General features: G+C 42.4%; 2 protein-coding genes across 5 annotated transcripts; both read left to right on the forward strand.

The window, feature by feature from the left end:
- Positions 1-114: 114 nt before the first annotated feature.
- Positions 115-13,566, forward strand: atad5a (ATPase family AAA domain containing 5a). 2 transcript variants are annotated; one of them, XM_056407604.1, is made up of 22 exons: positions 115-785; positions 1,352-1,414; positions 1,505-3,447; positions 3,971-4,055; positions 4,170-4,328; positions 5,031-5,157; positions 5,245-5,496; positions 5,913-6,061; positions 6,269-6,416; positions 6,707-7,021; positions 7,612-7,708; positions 8,103-8,185; positions 8,294-8,436; positions 8,514-8,685; positions 8,810-8,974; positions 9,094-9,324; positions 9,421-9,485; positions 9,625-9,814; positions 11,140-11,279; positions 11,372-12,216; positions 12,382-12,540; positions 12,772-13,566. In XM_056407604.1, the coding sequence occupies exons 2-22, from the start codon at positions 1,361-1,363 to the stop codon at positions 12,848-12,850; spliced, it is 5,601 nt and encodes a 1,866-aa protein (XP_056263579.1). In that variant the 5' UTR covers positions 115-785; positions 1,352-1,360; the 3' UTR covers positions 12,851-13,566. The 2 variants fall into 2 exon arrangements, with proteins under 2 accessions (XP_056263579.1, XP_056263581.1); XM_056407606.1 differs by having other exon boundaries at positions 6,710-7,021.
- Positions 13,567-14,509: 943 nt separating this feature from the next.
- adap2 (ArfGAP with dual PH domains 2) lies at positions 14,510-19,414 on the forward strand. Of its 3 annotated transcripts, XM_056407224.1 has the most exons (11): positions 14,510-14,770; positions 15,561-15,685; positions 15,813-15,904; positions 16,046-16,134; positions 16,355-16,467; positions 17,133-17,282; positions 17,379-17,462; positions 17,629-17,691; positions 17,929-18,006; positions 18,115-18,343; positions 18,645-19,414. In XM_056407224.1, exons 1-11 carry the CDS (start codon positions 14,683-14,685, stop codon positions 18,671-18,673), a joined length of 1,140 nt encoding a protein of 379 aa, XP_056263199.1. In that variant the 5' UTR covers positions 14,510-14,682; the 3' UTR covers positions 18,674-19,414. The 3 variants fall into 3 exon arrangements, with proteins under 3 accessions (XP_056263199.1, XP_056263200.1, XP_056263201.1); XM_056407225.1 differs by lacking the exon at positions 18,115-18,343; XM_056407226.1 differs by lacking the exon at positions 14,510-14,770 and having other exon boundaries at positions 15,598-15,717.
- The last annotated feature ends 251 nt before the right edge of the window (positions 19,415-19,665 follow it).

Genomic DNA, 19,665 nt, shown 5'->3' on the forward strand with positions numbered 1-19,665 from the left:
GAGTGTACAGAGTAAATATTTTAACTTTGCAGCAATTTTATGCTGTAACCAATTATATGTAAAACAATCACATAACCTATTACTGGGGACAGTTAAATATAGTTTGATTGCCTTCATTGTAATTATTTTTATCTTGACAAACACGTGTTAACATACTGTGTGATGATAAAGTAAGCTATTTCATACTTGTAAAATAAATGAGACCTCTATGTTGAGTCGGCTTGGCGCAGCCAGCAGAGGTAGCTGTCAGTTGTTCCTCTCCATTAAATGCGAGCCCAGACGCCATCTTTGTTTCGGGGCTCACCCCGCCAGGTGATGACGGCGGTAGTTCCCTCTCTGTGATTGGTGGAATCCGGTCAGGCAAAATACGTCACGTATTTTTGGCGCTCTTCGTCCTCGACTGCTCTGGCGCGTTTTTGAAAGACCAACATACGTCAAGAAACATGTATTCTGTATTCCTACTTGGACCAATTTGGAGAGTATCCGCGTAACGTTTTCCAGCTGGCGTCCGTATGTCCGTGGCTGACATGTTGAAGATGTTTGGACCACTTTTGGGACCCGCGAGGAGCGAAGCTGCTCCGAGAGTAGCGTCGACCGAAGTCTGCTAGCTTGTTGTTTTACAGTGAAATTCATCCGTGTGGCGGCTCAGGGCACACATGTCCGCCTCACGCAATGAACTCTGCGTCTGTTGTTCAGCCACTCACTCGGAGAAGTGAATAAGAAACAGGAAACAGGCAAGAAGACTTTATTTGAAGTAGCAGCAAGTTACCGGTTCACTTTTATCGGTGAGTGTTTAACCTTATTTACCCGTCTGTCATTTTGCAAAAACATGGCGCCATGTCACGAATAACATACGTTTAAATTATGTTAGAGGCCCCTGACCCCTCTATGAAATGCTGTGTATGAACTTTTTGTATCCATACTTTGCTTCACCTGCACTCTTGCCTTCCTGCATAGTGTGTTATTGATGCTGTTTCATAGTACTTTGTGCATTGTAACTATTTACAGTGTCAACATTGTCCGATAGAAAAATATATGGATGGGAAATGAACTGTGCAGTGTTTGTTGTAAACATTACATAGTGTTGAGGTTTTTCATTTTAAGTGATGAAGCATGAGAGGTTATTGAAAACAAAAATAATAATTGTGTATAATAACACTTATGGCGCTTTTGCCTTTTATTTAATAACTGGGAAAAAGGGACTGGAAATGTAAACGTGATAAAGCTTTCCAACTGGATTTGATACCGGGACAATGAGATTGCAACACATAACACTGATGTTTGGATAATAATAGTACCTAATGTCTGCCCAGCTCAGTCAGCATTGGCTTAATATTTCTTTTTGCTGTAGGTCTCTTAAATGATGGCTGGTGTTGTAGCTATGGCATCCGTCATTGAGGACTTTGACACCCAGGTATGTTGATGACTCTGATTTGGACCTTATATAGCATTCGGTAGCTGTTATAAAATGTTTTCATTCATTATGTATTTTCACTCTTGACAGCCTTGCAAGAAATCTCGCAAAGATGGCGGCAGTCCTATTGTCAAGACAATCACAAACTATTTCTCTCCCGTGCCCAAGCCTGCGGAGAAACCCTTTTCACCTCCGCGCTCCAACAGCATCACTGACTACTTTGGCCACAAGACACCGTCCTCTAAAGAAAAGACCAGCACCCCTGAACAATTGAAAGAGAACTGTCAGACGCCTGAGATTTCAGAAAAACCCACAGGCCCAGAGGCAGCCGTGAAACGGCAGTCTCAGAAACAGAGGAGAAAGGCCAGCAAAGCTGTACGAAAACTTGTGGAGGCTGAAATCTTTAGCTCCGCAGAAGAGGCGAGCAGCCCGGTAGTAGAGAAACGACATGATAGCAGGGACTCGGCAGATGAAGCAATCGGCAGCTGTGGTCTGCTGGGCAGTGAGACAGCCGCCCTCATTAGCCAGTTTAGTGCTGAGGCTTGTGCCGCTGCCACTAAGACTGTCAGTGTGGAGCAGTTTGAAGAGGATGGTCCCAAATGTGGGAACAATGTCAAACTGAATCCACTACTAACCGGTATTGAATTATCTCCAATCGTACCGTCAAAAGACAAAGCAAAACAAGTGAAAACTGTTGCACGAAATTCACGAAAGGCAAAGCATTCAGAACCAGAGAAGGAAAAAGAGAGCTCCTTGTGTGACGTCAGTATGGAGGTCGATGTGGACGAGGTCTCGGTGTTAAACAATAGCACAGTCACGATCTCCTTTGAAGATTTTGTGCGGAGTCAGAGCCGAGGCAAAGGGGAGGAGGACACAGAAGATGAACGGGGCCGAGGAGACGAAAGTAAAATCTCAACGGAGGCGGAAGAAATGGACACTGACCAGTTGGCCATCCCTAAAGCTAAAGAAAGTGTTGCTTCTTATCAGTCACCGTTTCAAGTCTCAGCCCGAACTGTCACCATCCAGGCTGAAGTGCATGTCATCTCACCAAAACAAGAAGCAGCCATGGCGGGGGGGAAATTAGCTTCTATCTTCACCAGGAGAAAAGGATCGATGAGCCCTGCATCGTCTCCTCGCTTGGAGGCCGAACACCAACTTCCTTCTTCCTCTCTGACCGTCAAGCGTAAATCCAATGTGGTTCTTCAAGAGGAGGATCTAGAGCTGTTTGTGCTTGAGAGTGAATCCATGCCCAAGTGCAGTGTGGTGGAGAGGAAGCAGTTCATGGCTGCCTTCAAACAGCCCAGTCAGGATGGGTCCAAATGCAAAACTGTTAAGAGCCAGAGCAAGCAGAAGCAACCCGGAGACAAAGCTGGGGATGATGCAGACAAAGTTGCTGAAGATGTTGATGCAATTCCACCCTCTGTTGAGCAAGTTCCTGCGACCTCTCAGAAATACAAGGTAGTTAAAAAGAGACCAGCCAGAAAAGGCAAAAAGAAAGCTAGAGAAGAAGATGAAGCAGCAATCACCATTCCATCAGATGCTGATGATGCAATTCCACCCTCTGTTGAGCAAGTTCCTGCGACCTCTCAGGAAGACAAGGTAGTTAAAAAGAGACCTGCCAGAAAAGGCAAAAGGAAGGCTAAAGAAGAAGATGAAGCAGCAATCACCATTCCATCAGATGATGATGCTGCAGCTGTGGAAGAAACGGTGGCCGCAGTTGGTGACGTTGATGATGAAATAGAAGAGATTCGTATCACCTCAACTCCCTCCATCCCGGCAGTGCGGCGGTCCAAAAGAGAAGCTGTAGTCCGAGAAGCACCAGAGCTCATCCCAACAAGCTCTATAAGAAAAACCAGGAAATGCAACGAGTCAAAAGACGAGGCTGCTGCTGCTGCTGCTGCTGCTGCTGCTCCATCAGCATCCACCAATGACAGTCCTGCAAACATGTCCACCCAAAAGAGACGCAGGTCCAAACGCACAGTCTTTGTAGCAGAGATGGTGTGCCCACCTGACACAAAAGAAAGCCCCATCAGGTGACACATGCATACATTTACTCATCCGTGAAAAACATTGTGGATGCATGTATACACTCAGCTGCCAATTATTTGGGTAAAACAAAGCGTAAACTATTTCAGTCTAATAACAGTCCTGCATTCATGAAGATTATATTGTAAAACACTTTGCTGCAACTGTTTTGGAGAAGTATTCAACTCTATGGTCATTTTTGAGGACTGAATTTCATGATGCATGCAGTGAGTTGTTTCTTTTATTTTGGGAACTCTCGTTGGCATGAATAAACGGGGTGGCAAAATATTGTAAACACCTGTCGGTAATGCGATGCAATTCAACAGCACCTCGAACTACATTCTCAAACCGTCATTCTACATCTTTATAAAAGTTTAAACACCAGAACATTGTAACAAAGATTGTCTTTTGCCTCCATGAGTTTTAGCGACCCAATAAACTGAGTGTGCATGAATTTATTTACGTGTAATGGTTCTTTTTAATGTTGCCTATGTTTTTCATTTTCTAATTCTATTTTTTCTTTTTCATAAGAATTAAATTCACAAGAGTCCATAAAAATGTTCCCACGACCAAGCCGGAAAGTGGAAGTGGCGTAAACACTTCTTTAGCTACTAAAGTAAGTATGATATTACAGATTAAACCGATTGTTAATGTTATGTTTGCTGTGCTAACTTGACAAGGAACAACATATTTTATACATCATAATTACAAGTTTTTTTTTTTTTTTCAGACATCAAATGACTTTAAAAAAAGGAGACAAGCAAAGAAGTTGGTAGAGAAAGCCAGAGTGATTCAGCAGAGTAAAAAAACAGCCGACAAGGAAAAGAGCAGCGTAAGGCGTTCGTCGCGAAATGAGGCCTCCAGCAAGATGAGATACTGTGACGATGAGGTACAGTTAAATACACACAAGATGAATCACTTTCCACTGTTGAAGGGGTGGTCTGTATTTTTGTAGATGAATTGGTTGAGTTATTGAAAGGCCATCATAGTGATGGTACGAACAGACTCTCTGGCAGGGAGTCGTGTCGTCCATTGTCTCCCAAATCGTATATATAAATCGGGAGAAGAACAAAGTTGTGCTTAAATTAATGTTCCTGACTATCAATGTTCCTGACCAGTAATTTGGAAATTAGACAACTTCGTTTTAAGCATCCGTTATTTAAAAAAATGTATCCACATGTTAAATACCATGAATAGGCTCTTGTTTATTCCTCTTGAGTAAAACAAACTAATATGGCTCCCTCATGTGGCTCAAAGGTGTACTGTAGATATGAATGTTAAATTCAAGATTATGGAAGGAATGATGCAAATGTTTTGGGCAAAAACATCTCATGAGACCCACCTGTCGGTGTCCACTCAGTCTTTGGTAATCACTGCCGTTCAAACAGACCCATAAAGCAATTTTTAAAGTTAAACCAATTCGCTAACTTAATATCAAATCATTGGTGTAACTGATTCTTCTCTCAGACCCTTTTATCATCTTGTATTGTTTTGGTTTGTTCCACATTGGGACACGTCCACAATACAACACAACAAGTTGTGTACTTCACTCATGTTTTATTTCTCATAATTATTTGTTTTTGATTTTCAGGATTCTGTCATCTACCTGGAGGAGGACCAGACGGCTCCAGCAAAGAGTAAACGCCGGAAGCCTTTGCGCAGTCTAAATGAAGTTCTTGGAAAAGCATCTGTTGGCAAAGAGACCAAGACTGTCACAGGTAATCTTTCCCGCTCTAAGATCATCATTTACCGTTTAGCTTTTAGGAGAAATCTAATCTATTGTTGCTGTATTTTCTTTCTCACAGGCTCCAAAGTGGCCTCGCTGGGCGAAGAGGAGACTGCTCGCAAGGCGTCTGCGGTGATTTCCATCTTTGATGACAGCAGCCCTGAAAACTCCCAGGATGATGAGCAGTTCAAAGCGCGCAAAGAGTTCTTGAAGAGTGGCCTGCCCGAGTCGTTCAGGAAACAGATCGCTAAGACGGACGCCAGCAGGGAGACCTACTCGCTCTCCTGTTCCTCCTTTCAACCAGTTATTCACATAAAGCAATCATCAAACGGTGAACTCACAATCTTCATAGAAATACATAAATGTTGGCATCTTCATGTTGACAGTGGTGGAAAACATTACAACATGTTAGTACATTTATTTGACAACTTAAATTTGTATGTTAAGCTTCATACTAAAAAATATAATAAATCATACATTTTGATATAATATTACATATACAAATCAAATAAGAATAGCTTCACTTTCATTAAAGTGAAATTTAAATAATGTACACAATAAAAAAAAAACTGACGACTATAATCAGCTTTAATTCATTAATATTATATTAATAATTCTAAAATGAGCAATTGTGCATAATAAGTACTCTTTACTTTTACAGTACAACTAACTAATTATTTTGAATGCAGGACTTGTTGCTTTAACTTAAATGTATTTCCTAAGTGATTTATTATTGTGTATTGACAGATTGCCCTCTCTGGAGTCTACTGTGGCCCGAGTCTTCGTTACTGGTTCATCTGAAAGAGATTTGGTGTCAAACATCCAACTCAATTCCATCTGTGAGCGGTTCCTTTTGTGTGAGGACGAAACCAGAACGTAGAACCTTCTTTGAACGGGTATGTCGAAATGAGCAATGGTTTAGTCTCTCATTTAGCAGGAGCAATACCTGCTACCTGTTTGCCAGGTTCCCCGTGTTGTATTTATTTACTTTAATACTTGAATTCTTGATTCTATCTTAGTTTGTATCTTTGAGCATCACGTCGTGTATTCGGGTTAAACAGCAAACACACTATTTGATGAAAGTACCTTCTCCCTTTTCCAAGGGCTCTGGCTGGAGGCCTGAGATCTCTGAAAGTGTTCGGCAGCTTCTAATGGAGGAGGTCAGCGCCTCTAACCCTCCCTTCCCCGCTCAGATGTTTACCACTCGCTTCCTCAAGAGACGCGCTGACCAGCAGCAGAGCCCAGCCTCAGGTCAGTCTGGCAGGCACTCATTGATTAGATGTGATGTATTCAACAGTTTGTATTCGGCTGTTACTGAGCTTGATTTCATTGTGACACTATTCAGTGTTTATCCCGTATTTATTCACTGATATCTGCCATCAGAACACAGCTCTTTGAATTGTTATTTAATGTGCTGTTAAAGCACAAATGTGTTCAGTATTTAATAAGTTAATTCTTCCAAACCAGCCACAATAGAAAAACAATTTGAATGTAATTTAAAAGATTATTCTCAACATCCATTGCATGTTACTTACTGGAAGCAGAGGCTGTAACCAGAGTCACAAGCACCACACTGCCAGCTGAACCAGTCGGAGGGAAGAGGAAGAGGATGGATGACGAGGGGGGAATGTCTGTGAAGGTGGCCAAGAAGCAACGGGCCAACTGTGCAGAAGAAAAGAAATCCGAGCCTGAGCCAACCAAAAGGGGGCGGCGTACCAGACGAGCTCGGAGAGCAAGTCCGGAGGAGGAGGAGAACGCTCTGCCTTCTGTCGAAACTGCTCCCGTCCCGTCTGATGACGACGACTCTGTGGTCTTTATTGATGACTCGCCTTTGGGAGAGAAAACTGGAAGAAAAGGTGAAATATCACATTTAACATCTGAATCGACACATTTTTATTAATGAGTTTCTCTTTATGAACTTTGGGATCAATAAACAATATGGCAAATTAACCAATGGGAAGCAACATCAATGACATAAGAAACTTTTGCGTCCGTCCAATAAACCTTAAGTCAATGCAAGCTTGCAAAGAAAGACAGAAATATATTTAAATGTCTTGGACAGGCTGACATGTTCAGCTAAAACTTTTTTCACTTTGTTTTTTTACTTTCCCTCCAGATATAGCTTTTGTTGCAAATGTTTCATTATTATTATTATCAAAGACACATTTGATTGGCTCTCATAGGGAAGTGTGGGCAAAGTTGAAGAATTAGAGGTTTAGTCCTAAAAATAGAGCCACTGTAATGTACCACACCGATGTGTAAGTATGAGAAAAAACAAGTGAAAAAACACTTTCTATGAAAAAAAGATTATAGAATATCTTCGAAGGTACACCAGTGAGAGGGGACTAGTGTCCTCGTTGTTCACCTGCTCGCCTAATTGATCCCGTAGGTGTCTGTTGACGTCATTGTCTGTGAGAAGTAATGTAGAACGTGTTTGTTTCTACAGATGTGGGAAGAGAGGACGTGCTATGGACGGACAAATATCAGCCCCAGCACTCCAGTGACATCATCGGTAACACTGCCTCAGTGAGGAGGCTGCACAGGTGAGGAACTAGAACAGCTTTCACTGCACCTCTATCGAAACAATCGGGAGAGCGGGTCGGCTTCCAAGCGATTCGATTCTCCAGTCCACATGTCGACGTGTCCTTGGGCAAAAATAAGGAACCTCAGATGCTCTGGAAGGTTGTGCCATCGGTGTGAACATATGCTCGAATGAGTTTAGAGTCTTGATGGGCAGGTGGCCCCTCGTAAAGTGCTTTGAGTGGTCGGAAGACTAGAAATCTAAATTACAGTCCACTAATCATTTAGCATATTTGCTTTATTCTCTATCTCTTCAATGGTGTCGGCCTATTGCATAACTACAAGCACAATATGGGCTTAGGGCCATCGTATAAGGAACGTTTAGACAAATGTTTAATGTTTCTCCTTTTCATACAGCTGGCTAAAGGAATGGAAACTCCGTGCAGACCGAGAAGAGAGAAAGAAGCAGAAAGACAAGAAACAAGAGGAAGGCAGCAACGGTGGGAGATTAGAGACATTAATATCCTTTTTTTCTTCTTTCTTTTACAACTAGTTCTGTCGGCTTGTAGTGTGTTTGTGTTGACGGAATGATGTCGCTTCGTGTCCAGACTCAGACTCGGACTGGGACTGCGGAGAAGAGGTCTCCCAGGACGGAGAGGACATGTTGTGTAATACGATGCTCATCACAGGACCGACTGGAATAGGAAAGACTGCTGCCGTCTACGCTTGTGCCCAGGAGCTGGGCTTCAAGGTACGACCGCTTCACGCTCCAGAACTGTGACGTCTGTGAGGGAACTGCATTCCCTAACGTCTCTCTGCTCCCTCAAGGTATTTGAGGTGAATGCTTCATCTCAGCGTAGTGGCCGTCTCATTCTGTCCCAGCTGAAGGAAGCCACTCAGTCTCACCAGGTGGACAGTCAGGGGGTCAACGCCCACAAACCCACCTACTTCAACAGTTACGGCAGCAGCGCTGACACTCTCAAGCTTGGATCCTCGCCCAGTACGTACCGGGCTAACATTGATACCCTTTTTATAATGAGCTTGTGATTGAGGAACTTCTTTTTGCATATTGTGTGATTTGAACTGTTGTACATTTATTCCTGGTTGTCAACTTCATCTTCCAGGAAAGGTTAACTCTCCCCGTAGAGTGGTTTCCTCTCCCAGGAAACACCCCCAGTCCCCAAGAGGTGCTAAAAGAGGAAGCCTGGCTCCCACCTCTTTGGCGAACTTCTTCAAAACGGGTCAACCCACCAAGGAGACCCCTAACGATAAGAAGAATGACCAAACAGGTTCATTTCATCTTCAGATGTGCCAATTGTTTACTTGCCTTTATAGGGTAACCTTAATGAAAAGTGTATACCAGCACTTCAATAGTAAGTATTTGTGTTTCTTTTCTCTCTTCACATAGCGGCTTCCAAGAAAGTTCTAAAAGCAAATGAGCGTGCCAATAAGAAAAAAGACTGCAAATCAGCTCCCACCGCTAAAGAGAAGAACAATGAAGAACAGAGCAAGAAGACGGCCACCTCGCTTATCCTGTTTGAAGAAGTTGATGTTATTTTTGATGATGACTCTGGGTTTCTAGCTGCCATCAAGACCTTTATGACCACTACGAAGAGGCCAGTCATCCTCACTACCAGCGGTGAGCAGGAGGAGAACTTTCAAACGTTGATTGGATTTATTCATACTTTCTTTCTGGTCTTTTGAATTTAATTTAAATCGTGGGTGTTTTTTTTAGATCCTGCCTTCACCACCATGTTTGATGGCAACTTTGAAGAGATCCTTTTCAAAACGCCCTCAGTGGTGAGTGGACAATTATTCATCACAAATGTTTTAATCCTAATTAAAAAGTAGGAGAGATCGGTAAGTCTCAGTCGGTTTTTCACTTGTCCGTTTCTCGTCTTTTCACTTGTCCGTTTCTCGTCTTTCTTCTCTGGTGCAGTTGGATGTGGGCAGCTTCCTGCGGCTGTTGTGTCTGGCCGAGGACACGAGAACCGACCGAGAGGACGTCGGCTCTCTGCTCCGACTCAATGGATGTGACATCCGGCAGAGTTTACTGCAGCTGCAGTTCTGGGCTCGGAGCGCAGGCGGCCGCCACGTAACCAGACCGCTGACGCACACTATTAAACATGGTGAGAAGCTGAGCTGGTGGCAACCGACGAACACGTTAGAATAGTAATGTTGGTCACTTAGCTTTGCTTTATTCTCTCGATAACTAACCAGCTTTCTTCAGATTCATTTATTTCAGTGTGCTGTTGACCTGGAGAAAGTTCTCCATGCCTTTACTTCATCCCATCTTACTGTAACTCTGTATTCTGCTCTCATCCCTTCATTGGCTTTGTGTTGCCTTTAGAAAAGAGTTAAATATGATATGAAGCTCCAAGTTAATTCTCTGACCAGCTAAGCTCGTATGTACACAGGCTTCACCTAAATGTAGACCTTCAACCGAAGGTGACCATGGAGTGAAATACTGTTTCAAAACCGCAAAGCACAACATTCTTTTATTTTAACGGCGACAATATTATATATTTCAATTGTTTTGCTGTACAGGACTGTCTCAGAAAATTAGAATATTGTGATAAAGTTCTTTATTTTCTGTAATGCAATTAAAAAAACAAAAATGTCATGCATTCTGGATTCATTACAAATCAACTGAAATATTGCAAGCCTTTTATTCTTTTAATATTGCTGATTATGGCTTACAGCTTAAGAAAACTCAAATATCCTATCTCTAAATATTAGAATATCATGAAAAAGTATACTAGTAGGGTATTAAACAAATCACTTGAATCGTCGAATTAACTCGAAACACATTTTCAAATGTTTGATTTTGTTTTGCTGTTATAAATCTTTTTTTTTTACTTGGTCTGAGGAAATATTCAAATTTTATGAGATAGGATTTTAGAGTTTTCTTAAGCTGTAAGCCATAATCAGCAATATTAAAAGAATAAAAGGCTTGCAATATTTCAGTTGATTTGTAATGAATCCAGAATGCATGACATTTTTGTTTCTTTAATTGCATTACAGAAAATAAAGAACTTTATCACAATATTCTAATTTTCTGAGACAGTCCTGTATATTAAATAACTTTCTCTCGCTCTCATGTCAGAAGCACTTTGTAATGGTTGTAGCAGGCCTGACCCCGCCACCCGTGGGCTTCCCCCACCAGCACCAAGGATCCGCCAGACACAGAGAGGTTTTGCTCGAAGACATGCTTTTATTCTCGAAACACACACCGAGCAGACCGCCAAACATGCGCCTCTGCTCACCTTCCCCCTCCACTCTCAAGTGGGAGCTTTTATAAGGGTGGCCTCGGCTGCTGACTGATTGCCAATCACCAGCAGCCGAGGCCAAATCAGACACAGCTGCCACAATGGTGTTAAGAAAAGTGCAATACAAATAATTTGCCTTATTACTCTAATAAGTATTCCCCCCCTTCCTTCATTTGCATTCAAAGCTGAACTAAAGCCAGAGGCTGATGAAGAGTCTGCGTGTGCAGTGACTGACACTCTTCCTCCCTGTGACACCGGCTGCACTGAGAGCATGCTGGGTCTGCTGAACGTTGAACCCGACGGAGACATTTGGGAGCGGCTCCAGGTAAATTCTTAATTTCCTACATTTCCCTTCTGAGCTCAGAACAGGTATAAAGTGAGCGTTTCTTTGAATGACCGGGTATGCGTTGTCAACAGAGTCCGGTGGAGGAGATGTGCTGGGAGCTGCTGGCCAACAGCAAGCGGCGAGGAGTGGACCTGCTCTATTCCAACTTTGAGAAACTCTTACCTCTCCCGCTCACACAGTTGACTACCTCCACCTTCAAAGCAGAGCAATCTGTTTCTGCATCGCAGGACCGTCCTTCTGCTAAAGCAACAGAGGTGCCTCCACATGCGGGGCCGCTGCACACGGCGGAGTCAGCGGAGTGCTCGGACGACGGCAGTCCAATCAAGATGTCCCATAGAATGAGGAAGAGCAAGAAGCGGCACAGTTTACCCGGCCAGGATGGATTGCACTCGGACTCGGACTCAGAAGACGGTTTTATTTCTCTCTGCAAGCCGCAGGAAGCTCCTCAGGCTAAAGAGGACGTCAAAAGGAGTTTAGTTTCGGAGGCGGTAAAGAGGAAGCCACTGACTCCTGAGGAGCGGGTAAAAAGTGTCCCGATCTCCCAGTGTCTAGAATCAATAGCTGACTTTTTCGACAACATGTCGTACATGGACTCTTTGATGGTTCATCCGGAAGGAGGCGACGATCCAAAAAGGATGCCACTGGTCAGTGCAGTGGTGAAAGACGGGATGACGGACGAGTCGAGGGCCGAGTCTGACCGGGGCAGCTGGGAAAGAGTAACGCACGTCTTGGAGATCCCGGCTGCTGTGGAGGCTCTAAGCTTCCACAAGTGTCGGGTTTCAGTCGCGGCGGCTTGGGACAAAGTCCAGCCACTAGAGGGCGAGGTGGGACAGGAGGCTGCAGCAGCACTCACCCTCCCTGTGGCCGCTCATCGAGAAGGTTACAGCTTCACTCAGGACGGTCCCAGTCAACCACAGTGAGTCCGACTAGCCTTTCTTTACTCGATAATATCATCTTCTGTACAACATAAACCTAACGCACTGGGGCTCAGTCAGCAGCATGATATTAGTCGCAGGAATAATTCTAATCCTGACGAGTTCAACCAGAGCACAGAAAGGTAATGTGGACCGATCTGTTCCAGGCTGGTCCAGCGGAGGAGAGAAGCGATGGAGTGTTTGATGCTCAGAGGAGTGTTCGGTACTCCGGCCAACAGACAAGCAGCGGCTCTCGACTACTTGCCAGCCCTTCGCACCATCTGCAAATCAGAGCAGCTGAAGGAGCAGGGCAAAGTTAAACGAAGGTGAGCATGCAGAAACCGTAGCTCGTCTCTCCATCAGGTCTTTGTTTACAGTGGATGGAGCTAACTCGTATAATGATGCACGTTTTAGTTGTATGTCCAAGCATCTGGCTTCTTATACATGTGTTAAAGTGTCAACTTGATTGTAATCTTATACATGCAGCTCGTATAAATGCAACCACGTCTGAGGAAATGGGTCCACAGGAAACTGAGCTGTTTTTATTTGCCCTCCAGGTTCCTGCACTACCTGGATGCGATCCACCTGGGTCTCGACAAGAGCACTCGACAGCAGCTTGCTGAGGACTTCCCCTGAACACGCGTGTTCCCGATCACACCGAGGCCCGAAACAAACATTCCCTTCCGAGTGGTCACACTTCTAAGGTCCATGAATTTTGGCTGTAGATTTGTAGGAAGGAACACTTTTAGAGTTTGTGTTGTGACCCGAGGAGTTCAGGCAGCAACGGATGTCACTGGTGCCTTTTGTCTCTTTATGATCGAGACCTCGACGTTGGACGAGCGGGTCGGCGCCGCCTGCGCAAAGAGGACCGTCGGCTTCCACATGTTTCTTCTGAGATGGAAATGACTGAATACTGAAGGTATTCTCACCTGAAGGGCTCACGGCTAATTGACGTCAAATGCGGTCTCATTCGGCGCATCTTGTGGTGCTTTCAAAGAATGCACTAAAGATTTTACTTTATATGATTTTTGTAATATTAAGCCGTGAGTCTTGTACAGTAGTGTTTTATACATCGACGCTTCTTCTTAATTTGCTTTGCATCTCGCAAAGTGTTTTTATTTCGTAGAAATCTATTTTGAGGAGCAAGTGTGTATCATTAATGTGTGAAATAGAATTTGTAAAGGCGGTGTGTGTGTTAAAGATCTGTTGTATTCGTCAGCCCTAAATCACCTTCACATAACTCAGCGATGAGTTTCTTTTTTTAAATGAATCTTTTTTCTCAGTATGTACACATTATTCACAGTGGGTATCTGTTGTGACCAAATAAAGGTTTATAACAACTAAATAAAGAAGTGTATGTGCATTATTTTATTTTTTTCAGTACATGTATATAGCAGGCATTACCGGTACGAGCGTGTGAAAACTCTTCAAAATAAGAGCAACGGTGAACGTGATATGACGGAATACGCCCTTAAATCCAGATATAGTAATAGATTAAACTAAATGAATGGATGAAAAATCATGAATTGTATGAATGATGAATAAAAGAAAGAAGTTAATTATTCCAATATTGGGATATTCTGATTTAGAATTTCTAAATAAAACATAGAAATTCATATTCATGAGTAAATGTGTCTCTAATTTCAGAATAGATTTAGAACTAAATGGTGCATAGTTACAACATCATTTCACTTCTGATTCATAGAAGACCACCTCAAGGTGTCACTCAGAGACAATCAAGATATTGTGATGTTTGATTTCTAAATGAAATGTCAAAAATAAAATAATATTAATATTTGACTTTTTAAAGCAGATGAATAAAAATATATACAAAAATGACACTCCATTCTTGTTATTTATGACCTGATGTGTCCATGATTATTTTCATGAAATATTATTGTACAGACTTTCAGAAAATTAAAGTTGAAGTCATCTAAAAAATAAATAATATATATAATAAATAATATTTAGTATTGATTATATTTATTTTGAGCTGACTAACACTAATTTTATGAAAGTCTGAAACTAATATTTCATGAAAATAATCCGGCGGGCTGGCTGTGTTTGGCTTAACCTCAGTCCGTAATTATAGGGTGGCTGGTATTTGGGTGTGAGCGCATTGAATACCTCTTTGGCTCGACCGGTTCCGGCTGATTGCGACTGTGTGTGCGTGCGTGCGTGTGTGCGTGTGTGTGTGTGTGTGCGTGTGTGCGCGTGCGTGTGCGTGTGTGTGTGTGTATGTGTGCGGCGTCAGGAAGGATCCACGCGCAGTGTTTCGGTCTGCTGTGGCTCAGATCGCGCAGCTGGACGCTCTGTGTTGGAACAGCCCCACCATAAATCTCTGTCTCAAGTTCCAGTTTTAATTTTTGTCAGTTGCATATTTTGCAACGTGTGCAACTATGTGACCGCCATGTTTACTTTTTGATTCATCGTCGTTCCAGAAGAAGAAACTTTGACTTGGAGCCGAAATGGCGCATCATGAGCGGAACAAGAGGCTGCTGCTGGAGCTCCTGAAGCGGCCGCTCAACGACCGGTGCGCGGACTGCGGAGCTCCGGGTAAGAGGGCTCTTCATGTCTTTACCAGGCTCGGTTTCTCTTTCAAGTTTATTTCAAATAAACATACATCTATATATTTATCAGAATCTCCCCTGTTACAGTTGGTCACTTACAAATTGTAAGTGACCAACAGGAAGTTTCAGAGTGTTGTTATTGTTGTTATTGTTGACAGTTATGAAGCTAGTCTCAGATGAGAGTGATTGTCGTTTTATCAAAGCATGCCAAGCAGGTCGTGTTTACTGGTAGTTTGATTTTATATAATATTGAACAGCATTACACACTTTAATACATGACGTCAAGTTGTCAACTACTATAATAAAAGAGTTGGAGTAGGTTCATCTGGTTAGATGTTTTCTTTGGGGGAGGTATGTGCACATGGGTGAACTGGGTTATGATGACTTGAGTCTTAGTTTTGGTTTTTATTCATGCTGTGATCTAAATTATCTTTTAATTTTTTTTAAATTGTAATATATATTGTCAGTCACTGTTTTATATTGTATTGTCTGAAACGTTGTAATGCGCTACTGCTGCTGTCTTGGACAGGACACTCTTGTAAAGGAGATTTTTAATCTCAATGAGGCATAATAGGTCTTTGTGTCAAAATATTGGTTCAAAGTTATTACATATTAAACTATTCCTAAATAGATTTCTTTCATAAACAAAACCTGGCACCGAACACTGCATTTCCAGCATAGGAATGCGTTGTACTCATGGCCCCCAGAGTGAGAGGAGCAGGGGGTTATGGTTGAAAAGCGTTTAATCTAAATCCCGCCTCTTCTGCACATCCCAGATCCACACTGGGCGTCCTACAAGCTCGGGGTGTTCGTGTGTCTGACCTGCTCCGGCATCCATCGCAGCCTGTGCAGCCGGGTCAAATCCGTAACGCTGGACTTCTGGGAGGATGAGCTGGTGGAGGTATGGTCCCCACCCATGCTGTCATTGCTATGGTAATAACATAGTCGTTATTCAGGTGAAGGGACAACTTGTGTCTGTGTGTAATCTTCATGTGTGTCTTTTTTTGGGGGTGGGGGTATCTGGGAAGTTCATGAAGTCGAATGGCAACGACATCGCCAGAGCTCGGTTTGAGAAAGCTGTTCCCGCGTACTACTACCGGCCCCAGGAACACGACTGTGCGTAAGTAAGAAGGAACATTCTTCATATGGTGTCTGCGAGATCAAAGATCACGTTGTCGTGGTGACACTGCAGCGTATGTTCACGGCTTTCTGTGGTTTTCCCCGTCTTAAGATGATTTTTATGTTCGCCTTTGAACCGCAGAGTCTTAAAAGAGCAGTGGATTCGGGCGAAATATGAAAGGCTGGAATTCACAGGAGAAACCAAGTATCCGCCAATTTCATACACCACAGGTGATGTTTCCTCTGTTTTATAACACACGTGTCTACCGTGGAACATCTACCCTAATCGGTCTTTTGGTGTAAAGCCGATGTGGTTCCTCATACACATGCACAACTGTGCAAGAAAAACCTGTTCTTTGCACAACAGAACCGACAGGAAGTAAAAGCTGGCCACTCTTTGTGAAACATTACAACGCAGTGACTCAGTTTCTGTTCATGGATCTGTTACCAGGTTTCTACGAAGGGGAGCTGTGGAAGAAAGGGAAAGAGAACACACAGTTTCTGAAGAGGAAGTTTGTGCTATCGGAGAGAGATTTCACCCTGACTTACTACAACAAGAAAGATGTGAGTTCCCGGCAGCTCGGACACAATTGAACCGCAGTCGGTCATGAGCTGATCCCAAATCTGATCCCAAATCTGATCCCGAGGACCTTTACAGGGATGTGACAGGCCGGTGGTATTGAGTTGCAAAGGCATAGGAAAGACACAACGAAGAAATGATAATACTTATACATACTACATAAATCAAACCGTTTATATTCTTTCATAGTAAAAGATGCTGAGTTTTTATTATTATTTCTTATGTGTTCCCATTTATTCTATTGGATCTTATTCCACCGAAACTTAATGTGAGGCACAGTGGTGCTTTGAGATAAGTGCTCACAGTAACAACGGATATTTTTATTGGGTATAATGTTGACCAATTTCTACAACTGGGTTTTGTGCGCTAACACGCTAATATTTAGAAAGTGTATTAGAAAGTTTAAGGACATAAACCAAAAGTATTGGAGAAACTTACATTTTGACCTGCCGCCCAAAAAGGAAAGGTTGTGGATCGCTGAAGTTATTACACTCCCTCCTCTAGTGGCCATGAATGTCTCCACTAAATAATACATCGAAACTCTGCCATCCGATGTTGCTATCATGAGTGCACAAACAGTTGCATGTTAATTTAATCCAGCTGTGGCGTCCTTTCTTCAAAATCTGATGTGCTATGTTTTGTGATGCAGGAGTCCAAAGGCCCAAAAGCCATAATCTCCATCAGGGACCTCAACGCCACTTTTCAACCGGAGAAGATCGGTCATCCTCAAGGGCTGCAGATCAGCTACCAAGAGGGCGCTCACACCAGGAACCTCTATGTCTATCACAAGAGTTCTGAGGTGGGACTGCATGATCATCCAAAGTATAAAAACAGGAATAATGATTGTCGTTCTGTAGTTCTGTAGTGAAGCTCAGAGTCTCTTCTTCTACTCTAGGTGATCGTGACATGGTTCAACGCCATTCGTGCGGCTCGCTATGCGTACCTGAAGACGGCGTACCCGACTGGTAGCGACGAAGAAGTGAGCATCAAACCTTCTCGTCACCAAATAAAGAGACACAAAGTTTTCCAGATGTTCATGCACTTTAAAATGCACTTTAAATATTTTAAGAAAACGTTTCCTTTCAGCAAAGTGGCTTTTATAGTTTTAAGCTTAACACTCGTGTACCTTTACACCTCTTTGTCAGCTGATACCAAAGATAACAAGAAACTACCTCAAAGAGGGATACATGGAAAAGACGGGGCCATTGGTAAGTTATTAAAGAAAAAAAAGGGAAACATACGCAGATGCATGTTTTTATATATTTTGTTTGTACATTTATTTCGTCAGCACTGAACTGCTTCTATCAGCAGCGTTAGTCGTAGAACTCTTGATGGTGTGTTTCGATTCCTCTTACATATTCAAACACACTTGAACTTCATTTTCATAAGAATAGATGTGTATGGTATGGAAAATATTTTAATTCATGCTGTGTTTTTTTTAACAGCAAAAGGAGCAGTTCAAAAAGAGGTGGTTTGTTTTGGACTCTCAAAAGAGGAAGCTGTTGTACTTCAAAGACCAGCTGGTGAGGACTTCTCATTCTGACTCAATGCTGTGCGTCGCTGTGAGGACGTCTGTCCAGCACTTTAACCACCATCGCGTTTGAATGTGTTTTCATGCTTGTGAGGCGCAGGATGCAGAGGAGTTGGGGGTCATTTTCATCGGCACAGAGAACAATGGTTACTCCGCGAAGGAGTGTGTCCCACAGCATTCTCAGGGAAACAAGTGGAAGTGTGGCGTCACGGTGACCACGCCGCAGCGACAGTTTGTCTTCATGTGCGAGCAGGAGAGGGAGCAGAAGGAGTGGCTGGACGCCCTCCGGCAGGTCCTCTCTAGGCCCATGGCCCCGCAGGATTATTCCAGTAAGCAAGGCTGCAGAATGCAGTCAACACGTCCACAGTGTAAAGTGGGCATAATAGTCATTACTGTTCATGTGAAAGCTTAAACTTTTTGCATTTTGGGTAAGCCCAGTGGAGTATGAGAGGATGGATGGGTGCATGCAAAGGAACAGCCAGGGTCACACCGGAATAGTAGGATTCATCCTCTGGGGACCTCAAACAAAGCATCTGTTTCTTCACTTATGTGGGAAAAAGTTGTTTTATTCAAACGTTGCATTATGCATCCGTATGAACTCGCTCTAATACTCCTGGTTTCTCATTCCAGTTGAAGCCAACATTCAGTTTAAAAGATGAACAGCAGACCGGTGTGCCAACAGGACGAGAGGGAGAAGACTTCAGCGTTTGAAAACACAAATGTGACTGAACTATTGCAGCACATCAGATGAACATCGCTGGATCATAACTGACTCTCATATTTGTGTTGTGGTAATGCATCCTGACCGTCCTCTGTACCACAGGATGGATTTGAGACTTTCACCAGATTGTCTAAAATCCACTCTCATGACCAATATATATATATATATATATATATATATATATATATATATATACAAGATCAATACTGTTATATTGGAAGAGAAGATTATACTCGGTGAACATCATACTATTTTTATGACGTTTCTTACTTTTTTACATTTTCAATTACGCAATGAATAAGCATTTTATTTTACATTTTGAACATGTATTTTGACAATAACCCCAGAAAAATAAACTGCCTTTTCTAAGTCAAATGTGTGGATTAGTTAATATATATGATCTATTTTCAGATATTATAAAACATGCAATATATTTCAATAGAATACATGACATTTAAAGTGTGAGTAACTTGAGAGACCATGATTATGTTACTTTGCTTTAACTTGTGTGCAACCATGTTTTCATTATTATCATTAACATAATTGTGAGCTGCTCAGTGCATCGATATACAATTGCGACTATTGCTGATGGATGTCAATTTAAAAATGTATGTTGTACACAACAAACAAGGTGCTGTCTATAATTTAAAAAGCCCACATGATAAAAACATAAAAACCAAACAAAGTTGTTTTTTTCATTTTGTACAGTAGTTATAAAATACATTAATTTAATGAATGCTATTTCTCCTTCACCAATCTCACAGATATGAATCATATTCTGAATCTTATTTCTGAATAAAAGTAAAAAATTTTTTTTTAATGAAAACACTTTTATAAAATATTGCAGATGATCGATAATATAAATGTAGCCCCTTGACTTGCAAGTAAATATATAATAAGAATGTAGTCTATAAATCCGTGTCTTTGGAG

This window comes from Pseudoliparis swirei, chromosome 23 (assembly GCF_029220125.1).
Source record: "Pseudoliparis swirei isolate HS2019 ecotype Mariana Trench chromosome 23, NWPU_hadal_v1, whole genome shotgun sequence".
NCBI classification, from domain to species: domain Eukaryota; kingdom Metazoa; phylum Chordata; class Actinopteri; order Perciformes; family Liparidae; genus Pseudoliparis; species Pseudoliparis swirei.

Bases quoted from the DNA above. Each gene is read 5' to 3' on its own strand.
- atad5a (XM_056407604.1), top strand. From the start codon at position 1,361: ATGATGGCTGGTGTTGTAGCTATGGCATCCGTCATTGAGGACTTTGAC. The intron at 8,686-8,809 runs GTACGTACCGGG...TTCATCTTCCAG, and splicing joins CAAGCTTGGATCCTCGCCCA to GAAAGGTTAACTCTCCCCGT. The intron at 9,325-9,420 runs GTGAGCAGGAGG...TGTTTTTTTTAG, and splicing joins AGTCATCCTCACTACCAGCG to ATCCTGCCTTCACCACCATG.
- adap2 (XM_056407224.1), top strand. From the start codon at position 14,683: ATGGCGCATCATGAGCGGAACAAGAGGCTGCTGCTGGAGCTCCTGAAG. The intron at 15,905-16,045 runs GTAAGTAAGAAG...TTTGAACCGCAG, and splicing joins CCCCAGGAACACGACTGTGC to AGTCTTAAAAGAGCAGTGGA. The intron at 17,283-17,378 runs GTGGGACTGCAT...CTTCTACTCTAG, and splicing joins TCTATCACAAGAGTTCTGAG to GTGATCGTGACATGGTTCAA.